This window comes from Petromyzon marinus, chromosome 52 (genome assembly GCF_048934315.1).
Source record: "Petromyzon marinus isolate PM22_M1 ecotype Great Lakes invasive population chromosome 52, UKy_Petmar_22M1.pri1.0, whole genome shotgun sequence".
Lineage (NCBI taxonomy): Eukaryota > Metazoa > Chordata > Hyperoartia > Petromyzontiformes > Petromyzontidae > Petromyzon > Petromyzon marinus.
In genome coordinates, this window is record NC_133718.1 from 11703146 (window position 1) to 11721694 (window position 18549).

General features: G+C 54.7%; 2 protein-coding genes and 1 non-coding gene across 3 annotated transcripts; 2 read left to right on the plus strand and 1 right to left on the minus strand.

Annotated features, from left to right (window-relative positions):
* Nucleotides 1-52: 52 nt before the first annotated feature.
* SKA1 (spindle and kinetochore associated complex subunit 1) lies at nucleotides 53-7118 on the minus strand. Its single transcript, XM_032974042.2, has 7 exons — nucleotides 6913-7118; nucleotides 5127-5237; nucleotides 4106-4230; nucleotides 3421-3521; nucleotides 2464-2631; nucleotides 1142-1311; nucleotides 53-428 (listed from the first exon to the last, which is right to left on the minus strand). Exons 1-7 carry the CDS (start codon nucleotides 6917-6919, stop codon nucleotides 280-282), a joined length of 831 nt encoding a protein of 276 aa, XP_032829933.1. The 5' UTR covers nucleotides 6920-7118; the 3' UTR covers nucleotides 53-279.
* Nucleotides 7119-7658: 540 nt separating this feature from the next.
* TRNAM-CAU (transfer RNA methionine (anticodon CAU)) lies at nucleotides 7659-7730 on the plus strand. The gene has a single exon. It is a non-coding gene; the product is annotated as a tRNA-Met (tRNA).
* Nucleotides 7731-9308: 1578 nt separating this feature from the next.
* On the plus strand, nucleotides 9309-17114 carry LOC116953655 (RNA-binding protein with multiple splicing-like). The gene is made up of 6 exons (XM_076051858.1): nucleotides 9309-9387; nucleotides 10964-11041; nucleotides 11300-11374; nucleotides 13023-13176; nucleotides 14280-14449; nucleotides 15984-17114. The coding sequence occupies exons 2-6, from the start codon at nucleotides 10994-10996 to the stop codon at nucleotides 16140-16142; spliced, it is 606 nt and encodes a 201-aa protein (XP_075907973.1). The 5' UTR covers nucleotides 9309-9387; nucleotides 10964-10993; the 3' UTR covers nucleotides 16143-17114.
* The last annotated feature ends 1435 nt before the right edge of the window (nucleotides 17115-18549 follow it).

An 18549-nucleotide genomic window follows, 5' to 3' on the forward strand; every position in this document is an offset into this window, starting at 1 on the left:
TGGACAAGCGCGACGCTTAAGCCAAGAGAAATGAGGACGCCCAACCACCACGTTATTCACACAATATGTATATTGTTCTGGGAGGCAGCAAATAAGATTGACGATCAAAGGGACAGCAATAATCTCACAGGAGGCACGAACACAGCGGCAGCTCACACGATGTAGCCACCTCGGCAATCGCGAAACCTCCATCGGCGTGCCAGCACGACACAAAGGCCTGACCACCTTGGGGGCGAGCGTGTGGGGGTTCGGGACAAGCGGCGGTGGCGCCGGCGGTGCTCAGAGCACCACGTAGCGCGTGAGCCCGCCCCCGCGCACCTCGCGCAGGCGCTGGCAGTGGCGCAGCACGCCCAGCAGGTTGAAGAGGCGCTTGTCCACGCGCAGCTTCGAGTTCTCGCGCAGGTCGTCATCTACGAAGAAGCTGTGGCCTGGTGGGGGGGGGGGGCACCGTCGCATCGTTGTCACTACCGTGAACTTTCCGACAATTCGTCAAGCAAAAAATTTACTATTGTTATTTTACCAGGTAAGGCCTACTGAGCTAGAAAGCTATTCGTCAGAAGCAACCTGGCTATCACGAATGATAGCTCAATCAAGTGGCTTATCTTGTGGAAATTTATAGCAGCCAAATATTCTAAATACATTTTTCTAAATTTGGGAGGGAAAAACCGGAGGACCCGGAGAAAAATCCACACAACCACGGGGAGAGAGAGAGAGACAAGCAAACTCCAAAAATTCTGGCGTCAGGGTAGGGATTGAATGAACGACCTCCTGGATAAGTGTGGAGCAAGCGTTTCTGACAAAGCGAACACGTGGCTTTTTATGATTGGGCCGCGGCGTCACCAAACAGCGGCGCTTTTGCCACTCGTTGCATACGCTCGCAGTTCGTGCCCCGCGGTCGCCCAGGTTAATACTCGCGGGGGCATTAACCATGAAGGTGCGGTGCCTGCCCCAAAGTGGACATTGCAGATGAAGCGACCTTCGAAAAATGTAGTCGGGTAGCGTGTGCTGGTGCCCCAATCCGGTTGAAAATGTACTCCCTGAGCCTTTCTGGTTATGCGTGGCGCCAGTAGGCCGGCGGTGAAGAGCAAAAGTGGGGGGGGGGGGGGGGGGGTGGAGTGTAAGGGTACGCTGGCCAAGCCACCTTTGGTGTGCGGGGTCTCCTGCTCGCGGTAGACACGATGCCGCTTGACGGCAGCCTCCCCGAGCGAGCGCTTCGGCTGCCGCAGCAGCGTGTACTTGGAGGCGAGCGCGCAATTTATCTCGTGCACGGTGCCGTTCACCTGCTCGTACGCCATGCGGCCTTTCAGGTACCTGCGGCACACACGATGACGTCATTGTGCATGCATTGTTGTCCCTGCGTGTTGCTTATTCTACGCCCCGGTGCATACAATGCAATTCGTCAGCTCGAGTTAACTTGCCGCGATTCTAAACACGCCGTGTTCTTGGCCGTGGCTCGCCTCTGGTTTGATCTCCAACGCTCGCGCTCAGCTCTCGTGCTCGAGCCGCATGGCTGCTTTCAAAAGACGCAGGAGAGGCTCAGCCATGGCTTGGGCTCACTCCGCTCATGGAAATCCCAATCGTGGCTGAGATCATGCACGGAGCAGTCGAGATAAACGCATAATTTGAACCGGCTCAGTTGAACCAGAGCAAAGGCCGAGACCGAGCCATCACTAACAATACAGGGCCACAGTTCACGATTGCTACTACCCACGTGCAGTGCTCGGTTCAATCCTGCTTCTGAATAACGCTGGTGCTTCGGGACTCATTACATTCTCGTGTGATGCAAGAGATCGAGGAATAAATGATGAGCAACAACAGCTGTCGTTTGCCACTGCACAGACATAGCAGACGCACAGATAGACAACAAATACACAGGTGGCTGTTACTCCAGTCATACCACACGCACTGTAGTAAACCACGAGAGTATGCGGAAGAGGAATAGAAAACTTCACAAACTCTTTCCTGAAGCCTTCTTGTGGCTAACAGACCTCAGACATTGGCATTTTGCTCCTAGTCTTATTACTATATGCGAGGATAAAAACCACACACACGAATGTCTACAAACGACAACTACAGCCGCTGTGCGACACCAAGTGATGGTGACATCAGCACAACGCTTGTGCCAGGCTGGGTGCGCTTTGAGGTCACGTGAAGTGTTGAAGGCTTGCTTGTAGCGCACAGGTAAGACCCAGGTGTTGGCGGTTATCTGACCAAGACGACCGTGCGATCTTCATTCACATCGACAAAAGTTATTTGTTTTGAATGGCGCTCTTCTTGTACGCAGTCGTGTCAATACTTTTTTTGCGACCAGCTACTTCTCGATAATGTCACAGACAACAGTTGCACTCTCACGCAGAGGGGCCCGCAAGGATTCGCAGTCTAGGGCTGTCTGCGACGTTCATGGGGACCCCGAAGGATCCAGAGGAACCTGGGCAGGGGTGAGGGGGAGGTGGGGAAACTCACGCTGGCACTGCCTCGAACTCGCTCACGGTGAGGATCTTGATTGCGGGGATTGGGGGGGGCGCCGGTCGCTCCTTCTTGGGAGGCTGTGCGGGTTGCAATGGGGCCACAGCGGTCGCCTGGACCCCCCCTTGGGCCCCAGCGAAATGGGGATCACCACTGGCCTGCATGCTGATAGTGCCATGAGTCACGGTGAGGTAAAACGTGCGTTAGTGGTTTTCGAAAATCAAAGTGTCACTGAATGGATGATGCAAGCCACTCACTGTTTGGTGTGTCCCTAAATAAAAATGTCATCATCATCATCATCATCCGCCTTGATGATCTATTCACTGCTGGATGAAGGCCTCCCAAAGGCCATCGTTATCTCCTCAGTCTTGCGAAGCAACCTTCCATCGAACTGCTGTCTATAACTTGCTTACGTTCTCCGATCCATGATAAATGTAAACAATGTAAGTGATGCTTGCGGTGACAGAAGAGCACTGACCAGCGTGGTTGAAGTATGGTCAACCAATCACCACGACCGACACGACATCGGGAGGCCCTCAACTAGCAATGGATTGACAAAGGGCTATCTGTATGTTGAACTTCTTTCACACTGTACGTAGCCAACCGTGCGCAATCAGAGGTGCGGATGAAGGACAACAAACTCAAAACATAAAGCAGTTATAAAGACATTCGTTTTAATCTAGATTTAAAAGTGCATAGCTCCAGTGGCTTCCTAATATTGCAAGAGCGTTCCAGACGGTCGCAGAAGCACATTTGAAAGTGCGTCATGCAGTGCCCGTCTTTGTTCGATAGTTAGCCAAAAGCTGTTGCGATGATGATCGGAGTTTGCGTGATGGTTTATGCTCCTTAACGAGATCAGCAAGGCACATACAAACTTGCATACACAAGTGTAGGCAAAGGGTCATGCGTCTCCCACGTGTACAGAGCTAACCCTCACGCAGGTGTCTCCCTCACCTGGCCGCTAGCGGAGGCTGCTTCCCGGGCAGGTGCCTTGGCAGGTTCTCAAGCATGTGCTGCAGCGATTCGTTATTTCTGGTGATTTGTGCCATCACCGCCTTGCGACCACACGCACATGCACACAAAGACCCCCCCCCCCTATAGTCTTAGCAAACCGTTGCGGAAAGTGCTGTTAGCAAGCAGCTTTGAAGGCCAACATCGCGCAATGCTGATCTTTACGCACCGCAGCAGGTACTCATTTAAAGCCGAGTCTATTTACTATACTACTATTTTTATTTCACCCAATGAGCTATATCGCTCTTTTTCAGAAGCAACCTGGCCACAAATAATAGCTCAACAAAGTGGCTTATCATGTGGAAATATATACAAGTCAACCATGGGGAGAACATGCAAATTCCAAATATACAGGCGTCAGGGTTGGGATCGAACCCAAAACCTACCGTATACCAGGCGAGGTAGTTAACATATCATCACCACGGCAAGACGTTAAAGCCAAGTCGACCAAGAAGAGGTTGTGAGGACCGATGTTGGCCCTAAACAAGAATCGAACTGGGGTCACTGGGTGCGTAGCGAAGTGTGCCAACCACTGCACTACCGCTCCCCTACACATGAAGGTCTCCTGTACAGCCACACAACAAGTGCTGTTCGTGAATACTAGAGGGCCAGCGACAAGAGCTCTCACCTGCACTTCGAGCGCAATCTGGTTTCGCTGCCTCTGCAGCTGCTGCATATCCTGCACAAATGCCTCAGCTTCCTGCAGCTCGGACTCCACGCTGTGCAGCATGCGCACCAGCCACTTGTCATCCGCTGTGCGCACACAACGAGGTAAGCTGTGATGAGGTGTTGAAAAGCTGGGAGGTGTAAGGAGCTGTGTAAGGTGTAAAGAGCTGTGAGGAGGTGAACGGAGCTGCTAAGAGCTCTTTGAGGTGGAGGCGTGAGGTGGAGGCGTGAGGAGCTGAAGTGTAAGGAGCTGTGGGAAGGTGTGTAAGGACCTGTAAGGTGTAAAGTGTGAGGAGTAGCAATGAGCTGTGAGGAGGAAAAATGAGCAATGACGTGTAAGCAGTTGTGTGGCGTGCTGCAAGGTTTGAGGAAGAGCTGTAAAGAGACGTTAGGTGCAGAGGCGTGACGTGTGAGCTGAGAGGTGAGGTGGGAGCTGAGGTGTGAGCTGAGAGGTGAGGTGGGAGCTGTAAGGAGGTGGTGTGTTGCGAGGAGGTGAGCTATAAGGAGGTGGTGTGTTGCGAGGAGGTGAGCTGTAAGGAGGTGGTGTGTTGCGAGGAGGTGAGCTGTAAGGAGGTGGTGTGTTGCCAGGAGGTGAGCTGAGCTGTAAGGAGGTGGTGTGTTGCGAGGAGGTGAGCTGTAAGGAGGTGGTGTGTTGCGAGGTGAGCTGTGAGGTGAGCTGTGAGGAGGTGGTGTGTTGCGAGGTGAGCTGTGAGGTGAGCTGTAAGGAGGTGGTGTGTTGCCAGGAGGTGAGCTGTGAGGAGGTGAGCTGTAAGGTGGTGTGTTGCGAGGTGAGCTGTAACGAGGTGGTGTGTTGCGAGGAGGTGAACTGTAACGAGGTGGTGTGTTGCGAGGAGGTGTGTTGCGAGGAGGTGAACTGTAACGAGGTGGTGTGTTGCGAGGTGTGTTGCGAGGAGGTGAGCTGTAACGAGGTGGTGTGTTGCGAGGTGAGCTGTAACGAGGTGGTGTGTTGCGTATTTCTTTACCGTCCACATCTCGGATCTGCAGGGCCAGCCTCAGTGCGTCCACCTTGGTCGCCACCAGCAGCTCCAGATCCTCCACGCTCTCCACCAACACCGCTGCCGACACTGCCTCTCCTGCAAGGCAACACTGGAAGTGAGACAGCAATTCGAGAAAGCTGCACCGAACAACTCAAACAGCAGCAACCAAACATAATGGCCGGCATAGAGATCACCATCACCACAGCCTCCACCTGCGGGCAAAAACAACAACAAACAGCAGCACAGCACCCAACAGCATAGACCATTTCCAACATCACAGCTTCACCTGCAAGAAAAAATCATCACACGTCAGCACAGAGCAGGCTTCCTCATTGCAAGGCCCGCAGGCCACTGGCGGTCCCTGGTGCGGCCCTCGACAAACCCCAATGGTATTCTTAGTTCTTTCGGTAAAGTTACGTTGAAGGGAAACAACAAAATAGTAAAATATATAAAACAATAAAAAATTCTCACGACGTTTCGACCATAACACAAACGGTCGTCTTCAGGTGTGTTGCACTTATGGTCGAAACGTCGTGAGAATTTTTTAATTGTTTTATATATATTTTATTATTTTGTTGTTTCCCTTCAACGTGACTTTACCGAAAGAACTAAGAATATGAATTACTGCAGTCACGAAAGCTTTAAATCAAAATTTACACCCCAATAGTGTTAAGTGTGCGACGGCCCTCACACCGAGTGTGTCTCAACGGAGAGTGAGCCCACTCTGAAAATCAGTGAAGAACACTGATACAGAGCCCACCACGGGGAGCACAGCGTCGCCTGCAGGCACACTCATCGTCACACAGCGGTCGAGGTCACACAACAGCAACAGCAGCAGTGTCAACACGGCTCCGCGAAACAAATGAGCCGAATTTAATTGAACAATTTGGGCGGAATTGAACCCGATGTGCGAACTCTGAGTTGACTGCTGATCCACATTAAGGCCATCATCTTCATCGTCAGTCATGTTTAGTCCACTGCTGGATGAAGGCCTCCTCCCCAAGCTATTACATCTCTCGTAGGTGTTCAACACGTGGATAAGAGAACATAAGCAAGTTAGAGACATCATCAAAATGAAACGTGGGGCGGTACGATGCGAGGAGTTGTGAGCTGTGAGGAGGGATGCTGTGTGCTTGAAATATTGTTTGGCCGGATAGAGGGGGCTCAACGGGCACGGCCTGGACAAGAGATGATGGAGTGATGTGGTTACAAGAGGATGTGGGAGCCGAGTGGACTTGCCGAAGACCGGTACCAGCGGTGTCAAGATCGGCCTCTACGGAAGAGGATCGTGAAGGACGCCGCTACTGCGCAGTTGGAGGCAGTCGCCCTCCAAACAACAACGGAGGACAGAGGAGCGACGCTCACAACGAGCGGAGCGCCTGGCGGTATAAAACACAGCAAAGTTGGCACAGAAGGGGGGCACAGAAGGGGGGCACAGAAGGGGGGGCACAGAAGGGGGGGCACAGAAGGGGGGCACAGGTGGTGCATCTGCCAATCGGCCCACGGCAAGTGCTGGGTCCGTCCCGTCTCCTCCCGCCAGCAGCGAGCCTTCGACACTTCACGTGGCCTCAAAGTGCACCTAGCCTGGCACAGACGCCGTATGAACCTCTTCGCCACTTGGCGGCTGTTGTTGTTGCTAAAGCCATCATCATCGGCCAGGGTCAATCCACTGCTAGATGAAGGCCTTGCCCCAAGGGCGCCGCAATCAAATTACATCTCCGAGCATTTAAAATATCCTTAGACGAGGCGAACGAAGAGAGAACTCACTCACCCGACATCGCTTCCACTTTATTTCCCCAAGAGTTTAGGTCTTTAATATGTAATATAGATTAAGGACTTATCGGTTAAACTCCGGGCCCAGCTCTCCGCGCCGCTCTCTGATTTGAACAACTTCAACGCGAATCGATTCAGTTTCGAATAAAGATAATCGATTCCATATTCACCTATGCACCCAACAGCGCGTGTACACTTAATATATTAATATAATTAGAACATGTATGAGGTACGTTCAGTAGTTGTGTTTTTATGCGCATAAACACGACGTGCAGACTATAAATTATATGAAACGAATAATCATATGATGGAATCGAATCGCTAATCTATTGTTTGTAACTAGGAATCGGGAATCGGTCGTGACGATTTTCAAACGGATTCCCGCCAATTGGGGCTGGGCGGTGACGTCACTACCGACGAAGGGCGTTCAGTTAAAATAAAGTTAAAATAAAGTTAATTGAGTTAATGAAAATGGAGCAGAACAAGTTACACTCGCGACACAGTGATCATTCACGCGGCGTTAAAATTGTCAGCACGATCAGCCACAATCAATCCACTGTTTGTTGAAGGGTTCACCTCATCACACAAGCCTTTGATATCTTTCACTGTCCCACGATGTAACGATTTATTCACCGACGATGTAGATAATTCCCATTCTAAGTTATGTTTAAAGAGAATACTGTGAAGTAATTCAATTTGCGAGATCAGTAACATAAAGCACTTGTGCGGCGTTGATTCTCGCCAAGCAGAGTGGCGCAGCGGAAGCGTGCTGGGCCCATAACCCAGAGGTCGATGGATCGAAACCATCCTCTGCTAGCAGTAATTTTTTAAAATTTTACTTTAACCAACAATCACTTTTTTATTGTCATCAAGATTAAATTTTTCATCGTGAGAAAAAAACTACCTTGAAACGTCTTTTATTATTTAGTAAATATGTACATAGACGTGTATTTCAATGATGTTTTCACCAAAGTATATATGTACTGTACTCTATATACGTATTTGATATTATGATTAGGGTTGGTTATCGAGCACTCGTTTCGGCAGCCGGTGACCACCATGGAACTTGAGTCGCCGGGGTTCGTAGCGGAGTGCGCTCACCACTGCACCACCGCTCCCCACAAACCTGCTCACGCACACACCTACAGCATTGTAAAATACGACATTGTGGAGAAACGGGGGTAGTGCCTCGCATAACGTGGACAATGCAGGACAATTAAATGGCTTTCTCCGCTCCACTCCCCGCAGCTCAATTAAACCATAATTACAATCAATTACGAGCCGAGCTCATTAGTGGAGTGGGTGACGGTGGAGCGCGAATCATCCTTTGTTCTCGTCGGCACGTGCCAAGGGTCACGTGTCCCTCGTGAATTCTGCACGCGGAGGGTGCACAATTAATGACGTCACAGCACGGGTCGATGGACCTCGAGTGATGAGGGTGAGCTTGCCTGGTGTGTGTAGGTGTGTGTGTGTAGGTGTGTGTGTGCAGGTTGTTGTTGTGTAGGTGTGTGTAGGTGTGTGTCTAGGTGTGTGTGTGTATCTAGGTGTGTGTATAGGTGTGTGTGTATAGGTGTGTGTGTGTGTGTAGGTGTGTGTGTAGGTTTGTGTCTAGGTGTGTGTGTGTATTTAGGTGTTTGTGTCTAGGTGTGTGTGTAGGTGTGTGTGTAGGTGTGTGTCTAGGTGTGTGTCTGCAGGTGTTTGTGTCTAGGTGTGTGTGTGTAGGTGTGTGTGTGTAGGTGTGTCTCCGCCTCAAATGGGTACCTGGTGTGATGTGTAAACATCGCTACTGGGGAGACAAAGGCGGTCGGGCGTGGTCCTGGACACCCACCCCCTCGTGTGCCGTGCCGGCCCTCATAGGCACTCGCTAACAGCACTTGCCCCAACAGTCTGTTGAGGCTATTCGGGGTATCTTTGTCTTTGTATGTGACATGAGATTTCGTAACGAGGAATTGGGGGGAGGGGGATGGAGGGGGAGGGAGAATCGGGACAAGGAGAAAGGGAGGGATGGGAATGCCGTGGGATGGGGGGGGTCACGTGATCACGTGATGAAATCACGTGACACACCCGCTATAAACGCGACTCGCGCGTGCCGCCTGCTTCAGTTGCAGTCGCACTGCGAGAGATCCCCGGCGCTCGCCGTGGTCACGGGGGTGGTCACTCCTCCTGGGGGGCACTGAGCACGTGGGCACAAGGGGGGAGGGGGGGCACGGGGTGGGTGGGCACGGGAGCACAGCACGTGGGGCACGGAGGAGGAGACGCGACCCCAGACACGAGAGTGTTGAGCAAAGTTGCACTGGAACCTTGCACCTGTGGGCTTGCCTGCTGCTACTGCCGCTGTTGCTCCACCTGGTGCTGCTTGCCTGCTGCTGCCGCTGGCTCGGCGGAGAGATATGAACTTGAAAGCGATGGGGCATTTGATGGCCTCTCCAAAGACGAAGGACAGGCGAGTGCGTGTGTGTGGACGCTGGTACAGGTGCGTGTGTGTGGGTACAGGTGTGTGTGTGTGTGTGGGGGTACAGGTGCAGGTGGGTCTAGGTACAGGTGTGGGTGCAGGTGCGTGCGTGTGTGGGTGCGTGTGGGTGCAGGTGCGTGCGCGTGTGTGGGTGCAGGTGCGCGTGTGTGTGGGTGCAGGTGCGCGTGTGGGTACAGGTGCAGGTACGCGTGTGGGTACAGGTGCAGGTACGCGTGTGGGTACAGGTGCAGGTACGCGTGTGGGTACAGGTGCAGGTACGCGTGTGGGTACAGGTGCAGGTACGCGTGTGGGTACAGGTGCAGGTACGCGTGTGGGTACAGGTGCAGGTACGCGTGTGGGTACAGGTGCAGGTACGCGTGTGGGTACAGGTGCAGGTACGCGTGTGGGTACAGGTGCAGGTACGCGTGTGGGTACAGGTGCAGGTACGCGTGTGGGTACAGGTGCAGGTACGCGTGTGGGTACAGGTGCAGGTACGCGTGTGGGTACAGGTGCAGGTACGCGTGTGGGTACAGGTGCAGGTACGCGTGTGGGTACAGGTGCAGGTACGCGCGTGGGTACAGGTGCAGGTACGCGCGTGGGTACAGGTGCAGGTACGCGCGTGGGTACAGGTGCAGGTACGCGCGTGGGTACATGTGCAGGTACGCGCGTGGGTACAGGTGCAGGTGCGCGCGTGGGTACAGGTGCAGGTGCGCGCGTGGGTACAGGTGCAGGTGCGCGCGTGGGTACAGGTGCAGGTGCGCGCGTGGGTACAGGTGCAGGTACGCGCGTGGGTACAGGTGCAGGTACGCGCGTGGGTACAGGTGCAGGTACGCGCGTGGGTACAGGTGCAGGTGCGCGCGTGGGTACAGGTGCAGGTGCGCGCGTGGGTACGGGTGCAGGTGCGCGCGTGCAGGTGCGCGCGTGCAGGTGCGCGCGTGCAGGTGCGCGCGTGCAGGTGCGCGCGTGCAGTGCGCGCGTGCAGGTGCGCGCGTGCAGGTGCGCGCGTGCAGGTGCGCGCGTGCAGGTGCGCGCGTGCAGGTGCGCGCGTGCAGGTGCGCGCGTGCAGGTGCGCGCGTGCAGGTGCGCGCGTGCAGGTGCGCGCGTGCAGGTGCGCGCGTGCAGGTGCGCGCGTGCAGGTGCGCGCGTGCAGGTGCGCGCGTGCAGGTGCGCGCGTGCAGGTGCGCGCGTGCAGGTGCGCGCGTGCAGGTGCGCGCGTGCAGGTGCGCGCGTGCAGGTGCGCGCGTGCAGGTGCGCGCGTGCAGGTGCGCGCGTGCAGGTGCGCGCGTGCAGGTGCGCGCGTGCAGGTGCGCGCGTGCAGGTGCGCGCGTGCAGGTGCGCGCGTGCAGGTGCGCGCGTGCAGGTGCGCGCGTGCAGGTGCGCGCGTGCAGGTGCGCGCGTGCAGGTGCGCGCGTGCAGGTGCGCGCGTGCAGGTGCGCGCGTGCAGGTGCGCGCGTGCAGGTGCGCGCGTGCAGGTGCGCGATTCCTCCCGGTATAAATAAATATTCTGAATCTAAAGGTGTGCGTGTATATATATACACGGGGCATCTTTGTCTTGATGTGTTTCCCTATAACGCCGCTCGCGTCTGACCCCACGCAGGTTCGAACCCTGTTTGTGAGCGGTCTCCCCATGGACACCCACCCTCGCGAGCTGTACCTGCTCTTCAGGCCCTTCAAGGTGAGTGGTGAGGTGCAGGTCGACTCGACCTTGATATTTGGGGAGACAAAGGCGGCCGGTGCGTGGTTACCGATAGGCCCCCCACCCCTGTGTTCCGTGCCGCCGGCTTTCATTGATGCTACTCGCGAGAACAGCACTTGCCCCAATAGTATGTTAGAGGTTTTACGGGGGATCTTTAGTGAGTGAACAAGGGGGTCGTTTGCCGGCGCTCCACATTACCCTGTCTGACTTCTCCACCCCCCCCCCCCCCGTTGCCAGGGATACGAGGGGTCCCTCATGAAGCCCACAACCAAGCAGGTGGGGTTGCCTGCGCTGGACCGGAGGTGTGCCGGGGTAGGGGGGGGGATGTGCGGTGGGGTCGGAAGGGGGTAGGGGTGTGTGGGGGGGGGGTAGGGGTGTGTGTGGGGGGGGGTGGTAGGGGGTGTGTTGTGGGGGGGGGGGGGTCGCTGTCAAGTTGGCCCCCCGCGGTTTCTTCCGCGGTCACGGCTGTCATCGGTGTTGAGACGAACTCTGAACCGGGTGCTGGGTTGGGTCCGTCCCCTAGGTGGACTCGGCCCTAAATGAAATGAGTACTGTGATCCCTTTATTGGTGTTCTCTGTAAGCATCGACACTGGGGAGACGAAGGCGGCTGGCCACCCACCACCCCGACTCCCGCGATGACGACACTAACACGAGCTCGATGAGGGTGCTCGACCCCGACAGTCTGTGGGGGACGTGGGGTTTGTGCTGCGCGTGGCGAGGTGGTTGTGTGCTGTTGATTGTGGCCACCCGGGTTCGATTCCCGCTCACGGCCTGCAGCACCCAGTGACGATTCTCTGAACTGATCCTGGGCCTCCCCTCGGTCGGCTCGGCCTCAAATGCGTGCCTGGTGCGGTGCGTAAAAACCTCGCCACTGGGGAGACAAAGGCGGTCCGGCGTGGTGCTGGCCACACACTCCCTTCATGTGCCGGTCTTAATAGGTGCTCGCTATCAGCACTTGCCCTAACAGTTTAAGGCTATATTTTGCTGTATGATGATGATGGTGGTGGTGTGCGCACTCCGCAGCCCGTGGGCCTTTGTGATATTTGACAGCCGAGAGAACGCGGAGGCCGCCATGGTCGAGGTTACACGTGAGTGGCTCCCACCTCGTCCGATCAGCACTGTTGGCTACGTACGGTGGGAAAAAAGTTCACCGTACAGTACATCACCATCCCTCCCCGTCCCCCAGCGAAGTCATCCCGCCATCGCTTCCTTTATCCATCCCGCAATCACTCGTCCGTTCGTCATCCACCAAATCCCTGAACCTGCCCACCCACCCCCCCCCCATATCATAATCCCTCGCCGCCATCATAATCGTCATCGATCCACTGCGGAGTCGTCTCCCAAGCAATCTGCCGAAACTCATCTTGGCAAATAAGAGTTGTCAATTTAAAAAAAAATCCACCTCGAGAATCTTTTGAAGTAAGTCGCGTTTTCACGGGGGTCCAGTAATGTCTCTTGATGGCACGTGCTCACAGACACGAGTCATCTACTACTGCTGCCTTCTGCACGTGTAGTAGTGCAAGTCTACGCTTCTAATATTACCTTAAATAAAGAGTGCAACCACTGTAGACCCCACTTTCTCCTAATTAGGCCTCTTCCCGTCGAGAAAAGGCCGCAGAGCCCCCCTTTCCTTTTTAGGCCCTGCCCCCCCCCCCTCCCCGTCTCCGGAGGCTTGGGCTGGTTTTGGTGGGGGTTGTGGGAGGCGAGTGGGGGGAGTTTGTGCGCATCGGTGGTAGTGGTGGGCGGGGTCAGAATCAATATTTATGCTGCAGGAGGAATCTGATGAGCTATAAAGCTCTTTGCCACATGTCCAGTAGGGGTGGTTCAGAACGTTACAACAACTCGCCATACACAAACACGATAGGAGTGCAAAGTATAGAAAAGATCATGTCCTCATTTTACTATCCTGAGTAATATGTCCATGACCTCAACCTTGACCCCAACTACCCCCCCCCCCAGGGTATGCGCTTTGACCCAGAGAGCCAGCACACGCTGCGGCTGGAGTTCGCCAAGGCGAACACGCGCACCTCGAGGCAGCGGCTGGGCTCCCCAGGGCCACTCGCGATTCGTCTGCCGATCCAGCTGGGACCCCAATTCCTCACGCGGGACCCACGTAACCCACCCCCCCCATCCCCACCATCTCTCACCCCCCACCACCTCACCAGAGCGCACACCCTCTACCCAGGGCACCACGGTGACTGGATATTAACTACCTCGCCTGGTATACAGAAGGTCCTGGGTTCTGTCCCTAACCCTCACGCCTGCTGTATCATTGGAGTTTGCATGTTCACTCTCCCCATGGTCACGTGAAGTTTCCTCTGGGCTCTTCGGTTTTCCCCTCTACATCTTAGAAACGTGCGTTTTATAGCGTATTGGTCTCCTATAAATGTCCCCGTGATAAGCCACTATTTTTTTTGCTACCTATACATATATATAGCTCAATGGGCTTTACCTGGTAAAATAAAACAAGTTGCTTTTTTAGTATTTTTAGTGCACCACCACGGTTTTGTATCTCACTGAAATGTTTGCCGGGTCACTGGGGAATGGCAGGTAGTAGGTGGCACGCGTGGTGTGTGCGCTGCCTTCAACGTGGGGAATATTATCAAAGCACACTTCTGTTTGCACGTTTTTCCACAAGCATGTGCAGATGATGCACACTGACGATGCCTTGAAAATCGGTGTTTGAACATCTTAGCACCTCATGTGTTATTGCTGGTTTGGCGCACTGCGCTACAAACCCGGTACCCGAGTTGGATTCCTGCTGACTAATGACAGGTGACGATTATCTGAACTGGTCCTGGGCCCTCTCTCCGAGGTGAACTCTGCCTTTTTTTAAATGGGTACCTGGTGTGTAACCATCGGCACCGGGAAGACACAACGGTGGCCTGGCGTGGCACTCGTCGCATCTCCCCCCCCCCCCCCCCCCTTGTACGCCGTGCCGACGTTTTGGCGCTCTAGAAGCACTTGTCCCAATAGTTCGTGTTTAAGGCTACACGGGGGCATCGCCATTAAAACGAGTAGCCACAGCAATCGCGAGAGCTACTGTAGGCGTTGTATTCCGGGTGCACTTTGATCTCCTGGGTTGGCGGTCCTCTACCTGCCCCCGTTCTGTTTTTATTAGACCCGCCCCTCGTGGCCTCAAACCGCTTTCCCCTATGGCCCTGCGTGAAGTCTCTGCTGATCCCCCCCCCAACTCCCATCTTATTCCCCCCCCAGAGGAGCTGCTGGGCCCCACGCTGATACCTGCCTCCAGGGATGCATGGAGAGCGTTCCCCCCTTTCCAGCTGTTCGCCACGGACCTGAGCCTGAGCTCGGCCTTTCACGGGGCCCCCTTGCCGGGGCTCCCGTACCCGGGTCTCGCTCCTCCTTGGCTGCAGAGCGCCCAGGTGAGCCATCCCCCCCCTCCCTCACTCCTCACTCCGTATTCCTGTAATACTGCTGCGGGAGTCCACGTTTGTCGACTCGACTTCCTTGGGCAACTTTTTTGGCCGCCCCCACATCGTCTCTGCCGAAAGTCAGAAACCTCGCCCCCGACCCACCCCACCACCACCAGCATGTACGAGTCACGCTTGGCATAACGCGGCTCACGACGATACTTCTCGTGGCATCGCCACCTCGTACAGTGGCACACGTGGGAGCCCAACCATCTTTATTGCCCCCCCCCCTGCCCCCAAACACTTTCGTGTCGTTTAAAATCCGTTGGAGTAATGGCAACGCCAATTTAATCGACACGAATCGCAGAGCCCAGCGCTGCATTTGTGATGCCACCACCACCCCCAGCAGTCGTAAAGGACGTTGACGCCACTAAATGTTGTCTGGGAGGCTCACCCGGTACACGTCGTCACCATTGATCTGAGCTCGTATGTATCAACTTATTTCACACTGCATGTAACCAACCGCGCTAACCGGAGATGTGGGGGAAGGGCGACTAACTGAACACATAGCGGTTATAAAGACATTAGTTTTCAATCTGGATTTAAAATGTCATGATTCCAGTGGCTTCCTAATTTTGCAAGGAAGAGCGTTCCAGATGGCCGCAGAAGTGCATCTGAGAGCGTGCGATACGGTAACGGTCTTTGTTCGATGGTTCGTCAAAAGCTGCTGCGAGGATGAGCGGAGTTCGCGTGGTGGTTTATGCCCCTTGACGAGATCGGCAAGGTACTGTCGTTAATTTGTTGCAAGCACTTTGTGTGTAATGAGTGCAACCTTATAACGTATTCGTTAATATATATTACAATGTATTCGTTCGGCAACCGGAAGCCAATGCAGCTCTGCCAGCATTGGACCGACGTGGTCGGATCTTGCGAGGTCACGTGCCAGAGGATGTTGTGCACGCCGGTTCGACGGTAGTGGAAGTGACCGAATGAATGGGAGAGGTGCGGGGGGCGATGGGGAGGGTAGCTCTCCCCCTCCCTCACACTGCCAGACCCGCCCACTTCTACAGCGCCCCGCCCACTGCCGCAGGTCGGCTTTAACGTGCAAGGATTGGGTACGAAACGGATTTTTGCACAATTAAAGCATTCATGGGAGGGGGGAGGGTGGAGAGAGAGACGGACTTTCTGAACCCCCCCCCCCGGCACTGTCCCGGGCACAGCGGGGACGTCTGGCGGCGTCTCTCCAGGCGGAGACGTCATCTGGTCGTGGACCTGCACGGAGACGCGCGTCTGGGTGGTGCTTTTGTGATGCCGCGCGCTCCACTGCACGTGGACACGCGGTGCGGGTTGGCGGCGTGGGGGGGGGGAGAAGCACGTGCCACTGCCGTCTCTACACAGCCGTCGCGTTGCTTACCGCTGCCTGAACCCTGCCTCTAACCCTGTACCCCCTAACACGCCGAGTCTAACCCCCCCCTCCTCTCTCCACCAGCCTTGTAGTAACATTGTCTCTTGATCCAGGCGGCTTGGGGGTCACCTGTCCTCCCAGGTGCAGCTGCGGCCGCACCCGGAGGGAGCAACTCGAGCGTGGAACAACGACCAGAGGCCGCGAGACCCCGGTTATGGGGTTCCGAGAGTATGGAAAACCCTACTCTCCCTTCACCGTGACCCGGGGAGGGGGGAGCCGTTTAGGGCGGGCAGCTGCTGAGGGCTTGCGTGTTGGTTGGGGGGCACCGCCATCGTGCGCCTTGCGCTGTTGGGGGGTGGTGGTGGTGGTGTTCAGTGCCGGATGAAGCTCGTGCGGGGCCTGTAGCAGCATGATGTTATAAAGGGGCCCTAAATTAAAAAAATAACACCCATTAAAACACACGTTTAACTTGCAAAGTAATTTTATTTTTTTATTTGCTGTACAGCGAGATGATACGACAAATCGCCAACCTTAAACACCAAGTCGTTCATTAAAGTTGGAGGCGATATAGTATTATAGTAATAGAGTGCAAAATCACTGAACCGAAATGGATAGCTTGAGAAAGTATTTGCCGCGGGGCCCTTTAAGTGCGGGGTCCGTAGCCTTTGTAGCTACTTGTGCTACTCGGATGATCCGGCACAAGTGGTGGTTTCTGCTACGTGGTTGTGCGCCGTGTCGGCCTTCAGAGGCGCTCGCTAACAGCGCTCGCTTAGCCAACTCAGAGGCTCTACGAGGGCGTCTGCACGAGTCTGCGGATTCGTGTGCGCGCGTTGTAGTACAACTTTTTTTTTATAAGTCAATTCCGCACGGATTATTTTGGTGTTCGCAAAAATTTAATCTTGGCGAACCCCCCCCCCCCCTCCAGACCCCCCTGCCCCTTTAAAGCGTGCGAGTGACTGTGAAGCCCCAATGTAGACGGGCGAAGTTCACCCCCAGTTAGTTACTGGTGTGCGTGTGTTCCTGTGTACGCGTGCGTCGACGTGACGAGCCGACGGCCTAAACAAGGAGCTCGCTGCGACAGCACTTGCCCCGACAGTCCTGTGCAGGCTACACGGGGCAGCTTTGTATGTTTTTGAGTGAATTAGAAATCAGAATATTTATTTATAATGAGTGTGCCAGCCGCCTATAAACCCAAGGGTGCCTGCCTCGGTCTGATAACAATCTGCTGCTGCTGCGCTTGTGATTGAGAGAGAATAAAGTTTACTGAGCCTTGACAGTCTCACTGCTGTCTTAACTGGACCCCGTGTCTCCATCCCTCTCGTGTCTGTCTTGTCTCACTCCGTGTGTCTCCCACCACCCCACCTTCATCGGAAGGGGGTTGAACTTTCCAGCGATGGGGGGGGGGGGCTATGGGGCCCTGAACTTTTTCAATATCCCCCCCCACTACGTTCCTCGGGTAGACCTCAAAACCGCCAGCTCCTTGGGTACATCGCTGCAGATTTGATCGGCCCGTGTTCCAAGTTGTGGCTCTGATTCAAGCGAGCCAGCTCGAAGCCATGCGCTCTGCTTGCAATTATGGCTTTATTTTTTGGTGATTTCGAAAACGTTTTTTGGTTTGGACATGTTTGTTTTGTTGTACGGAGTTAGAATGGCCTTAATCGAAGTTTTGTTGTTGTTTGACTTGCATCCCACTGGGATTGTTTTTGCACAAAGCGTTGGTGTACGGTGCTTTTTTCAGGAATATTTACCTGTTTTTCCATTGATTTTCTGTTTGCACAATAACATGTTTTTCTTGTTCGTGGTGTTTTGTTGCGGTTGCACCCGATTCAAGAGCCGAATGGCTCGCAGGGCTATACCAAAATAAATAAGCTGAAACTGTTTGAGCCGGCTCCAAGCCATGGACCCCCACCCCCCCCCTAAGCCGTGCTCGAGATGCGACTCAAGCCGTCACGGAGAAGAGCGCCCGGAGGACCGAGGTGGTTCTGGTCCGAACGCCGAGCCAGCACCGCCGAGGCTCCTGGGTTCCAATCCGGGATTCACCCGCTGCATGTAATCAAATCGAATTCTCAAGTGTAGCGAGTTGGTCTCATCCTGTCGGCTGACTAAGACGCCCATAGTGTTATATCGAGACGGATATCCATAGCCTCCTACAGAGACCCATAATCTTGCATGGACCCCGAGACTCGGTGACCAATAGGTTCGTACAGACGCGCATAGTTGGACATTGAGCCCTAAAAGAGATCCATAGGCTAACAACCCCATTGATAAATTGACCTGGAGTCCAAGAGACTTGCAGACGTCCCTATACTGTATCCTGTGCCCCACATACACGTAGACTCGCATAATCTGAAGTCGTGGTTAAACCGGGTGTTCAATTGTAACCCAATCAATGACTCCACACACAACGCAATTGGAAGTAATTATTCACTTGATGTGACCCAATTCGAACCTTCGGAGGGTGAGTCGCCTCGTGTTTGACGAGCATCACGAGCGCGTTCCAGGGCGGGCGGCCAAGTGCCGCTGCACGCTTCGTTGTGTGGGCCGGAGGTCACGTGGCGGCGATCTCGGTAGCAGTTCAGTAAAGGCTCCTTCCACGGGCCGGTCTTTCGGCAAATAAAATCGACTAAGATGAGATCTTGCGAGGCATCTCGGCAGTCGAATGCAGCCGCCGTGGTATCTGGCAGAAGGAAGGTAGCGAGGGCGGGGT

Excerpts from the sequence above, each read along its gene's own strand:
- SKA1 (XM_032974042.2), bottom strand. Across the intron at positions 4,231-5,126 it reads GCAGATCCGAGATGTGGACG|CGGATGACAAGTGGCTGGTG; the intron begins GTAAAGAAATAC and ends GTGTGCGCACAG. Across the intron at positions 3,522-4,105 it reads AGATTGCGCTCGAAGTGCAG|GCGGTGATGGCACAAATCAC; the intron begins GTGAGAGCTCTT and ends TGTGGTCGCAAG.
- LOC116953655 (XM_076051858.1), top strand. The coding sequence starts at position 10,994 with ATGGACACCCACCCTCGCGAGCTGTACCTGCTCTTCAGGCCCTTCAAG. Across the intron at positions 11,375-13,022 it reads TGGACCGGAGGTGTGCCGGG|GGTATGCGCTTTGACCCAGA; the intron begins GTAGGGGGGGGG and ends CCCCCCCCCCAG. Across the intron at positions 14,450-15,983 it reads CTTGGCTGCAGAGCGCCCAG|GTGCAGCTGCGGCCGCACCC; the intron begins GTGAGCCATCCC and ends CTGTCCTCCCAG.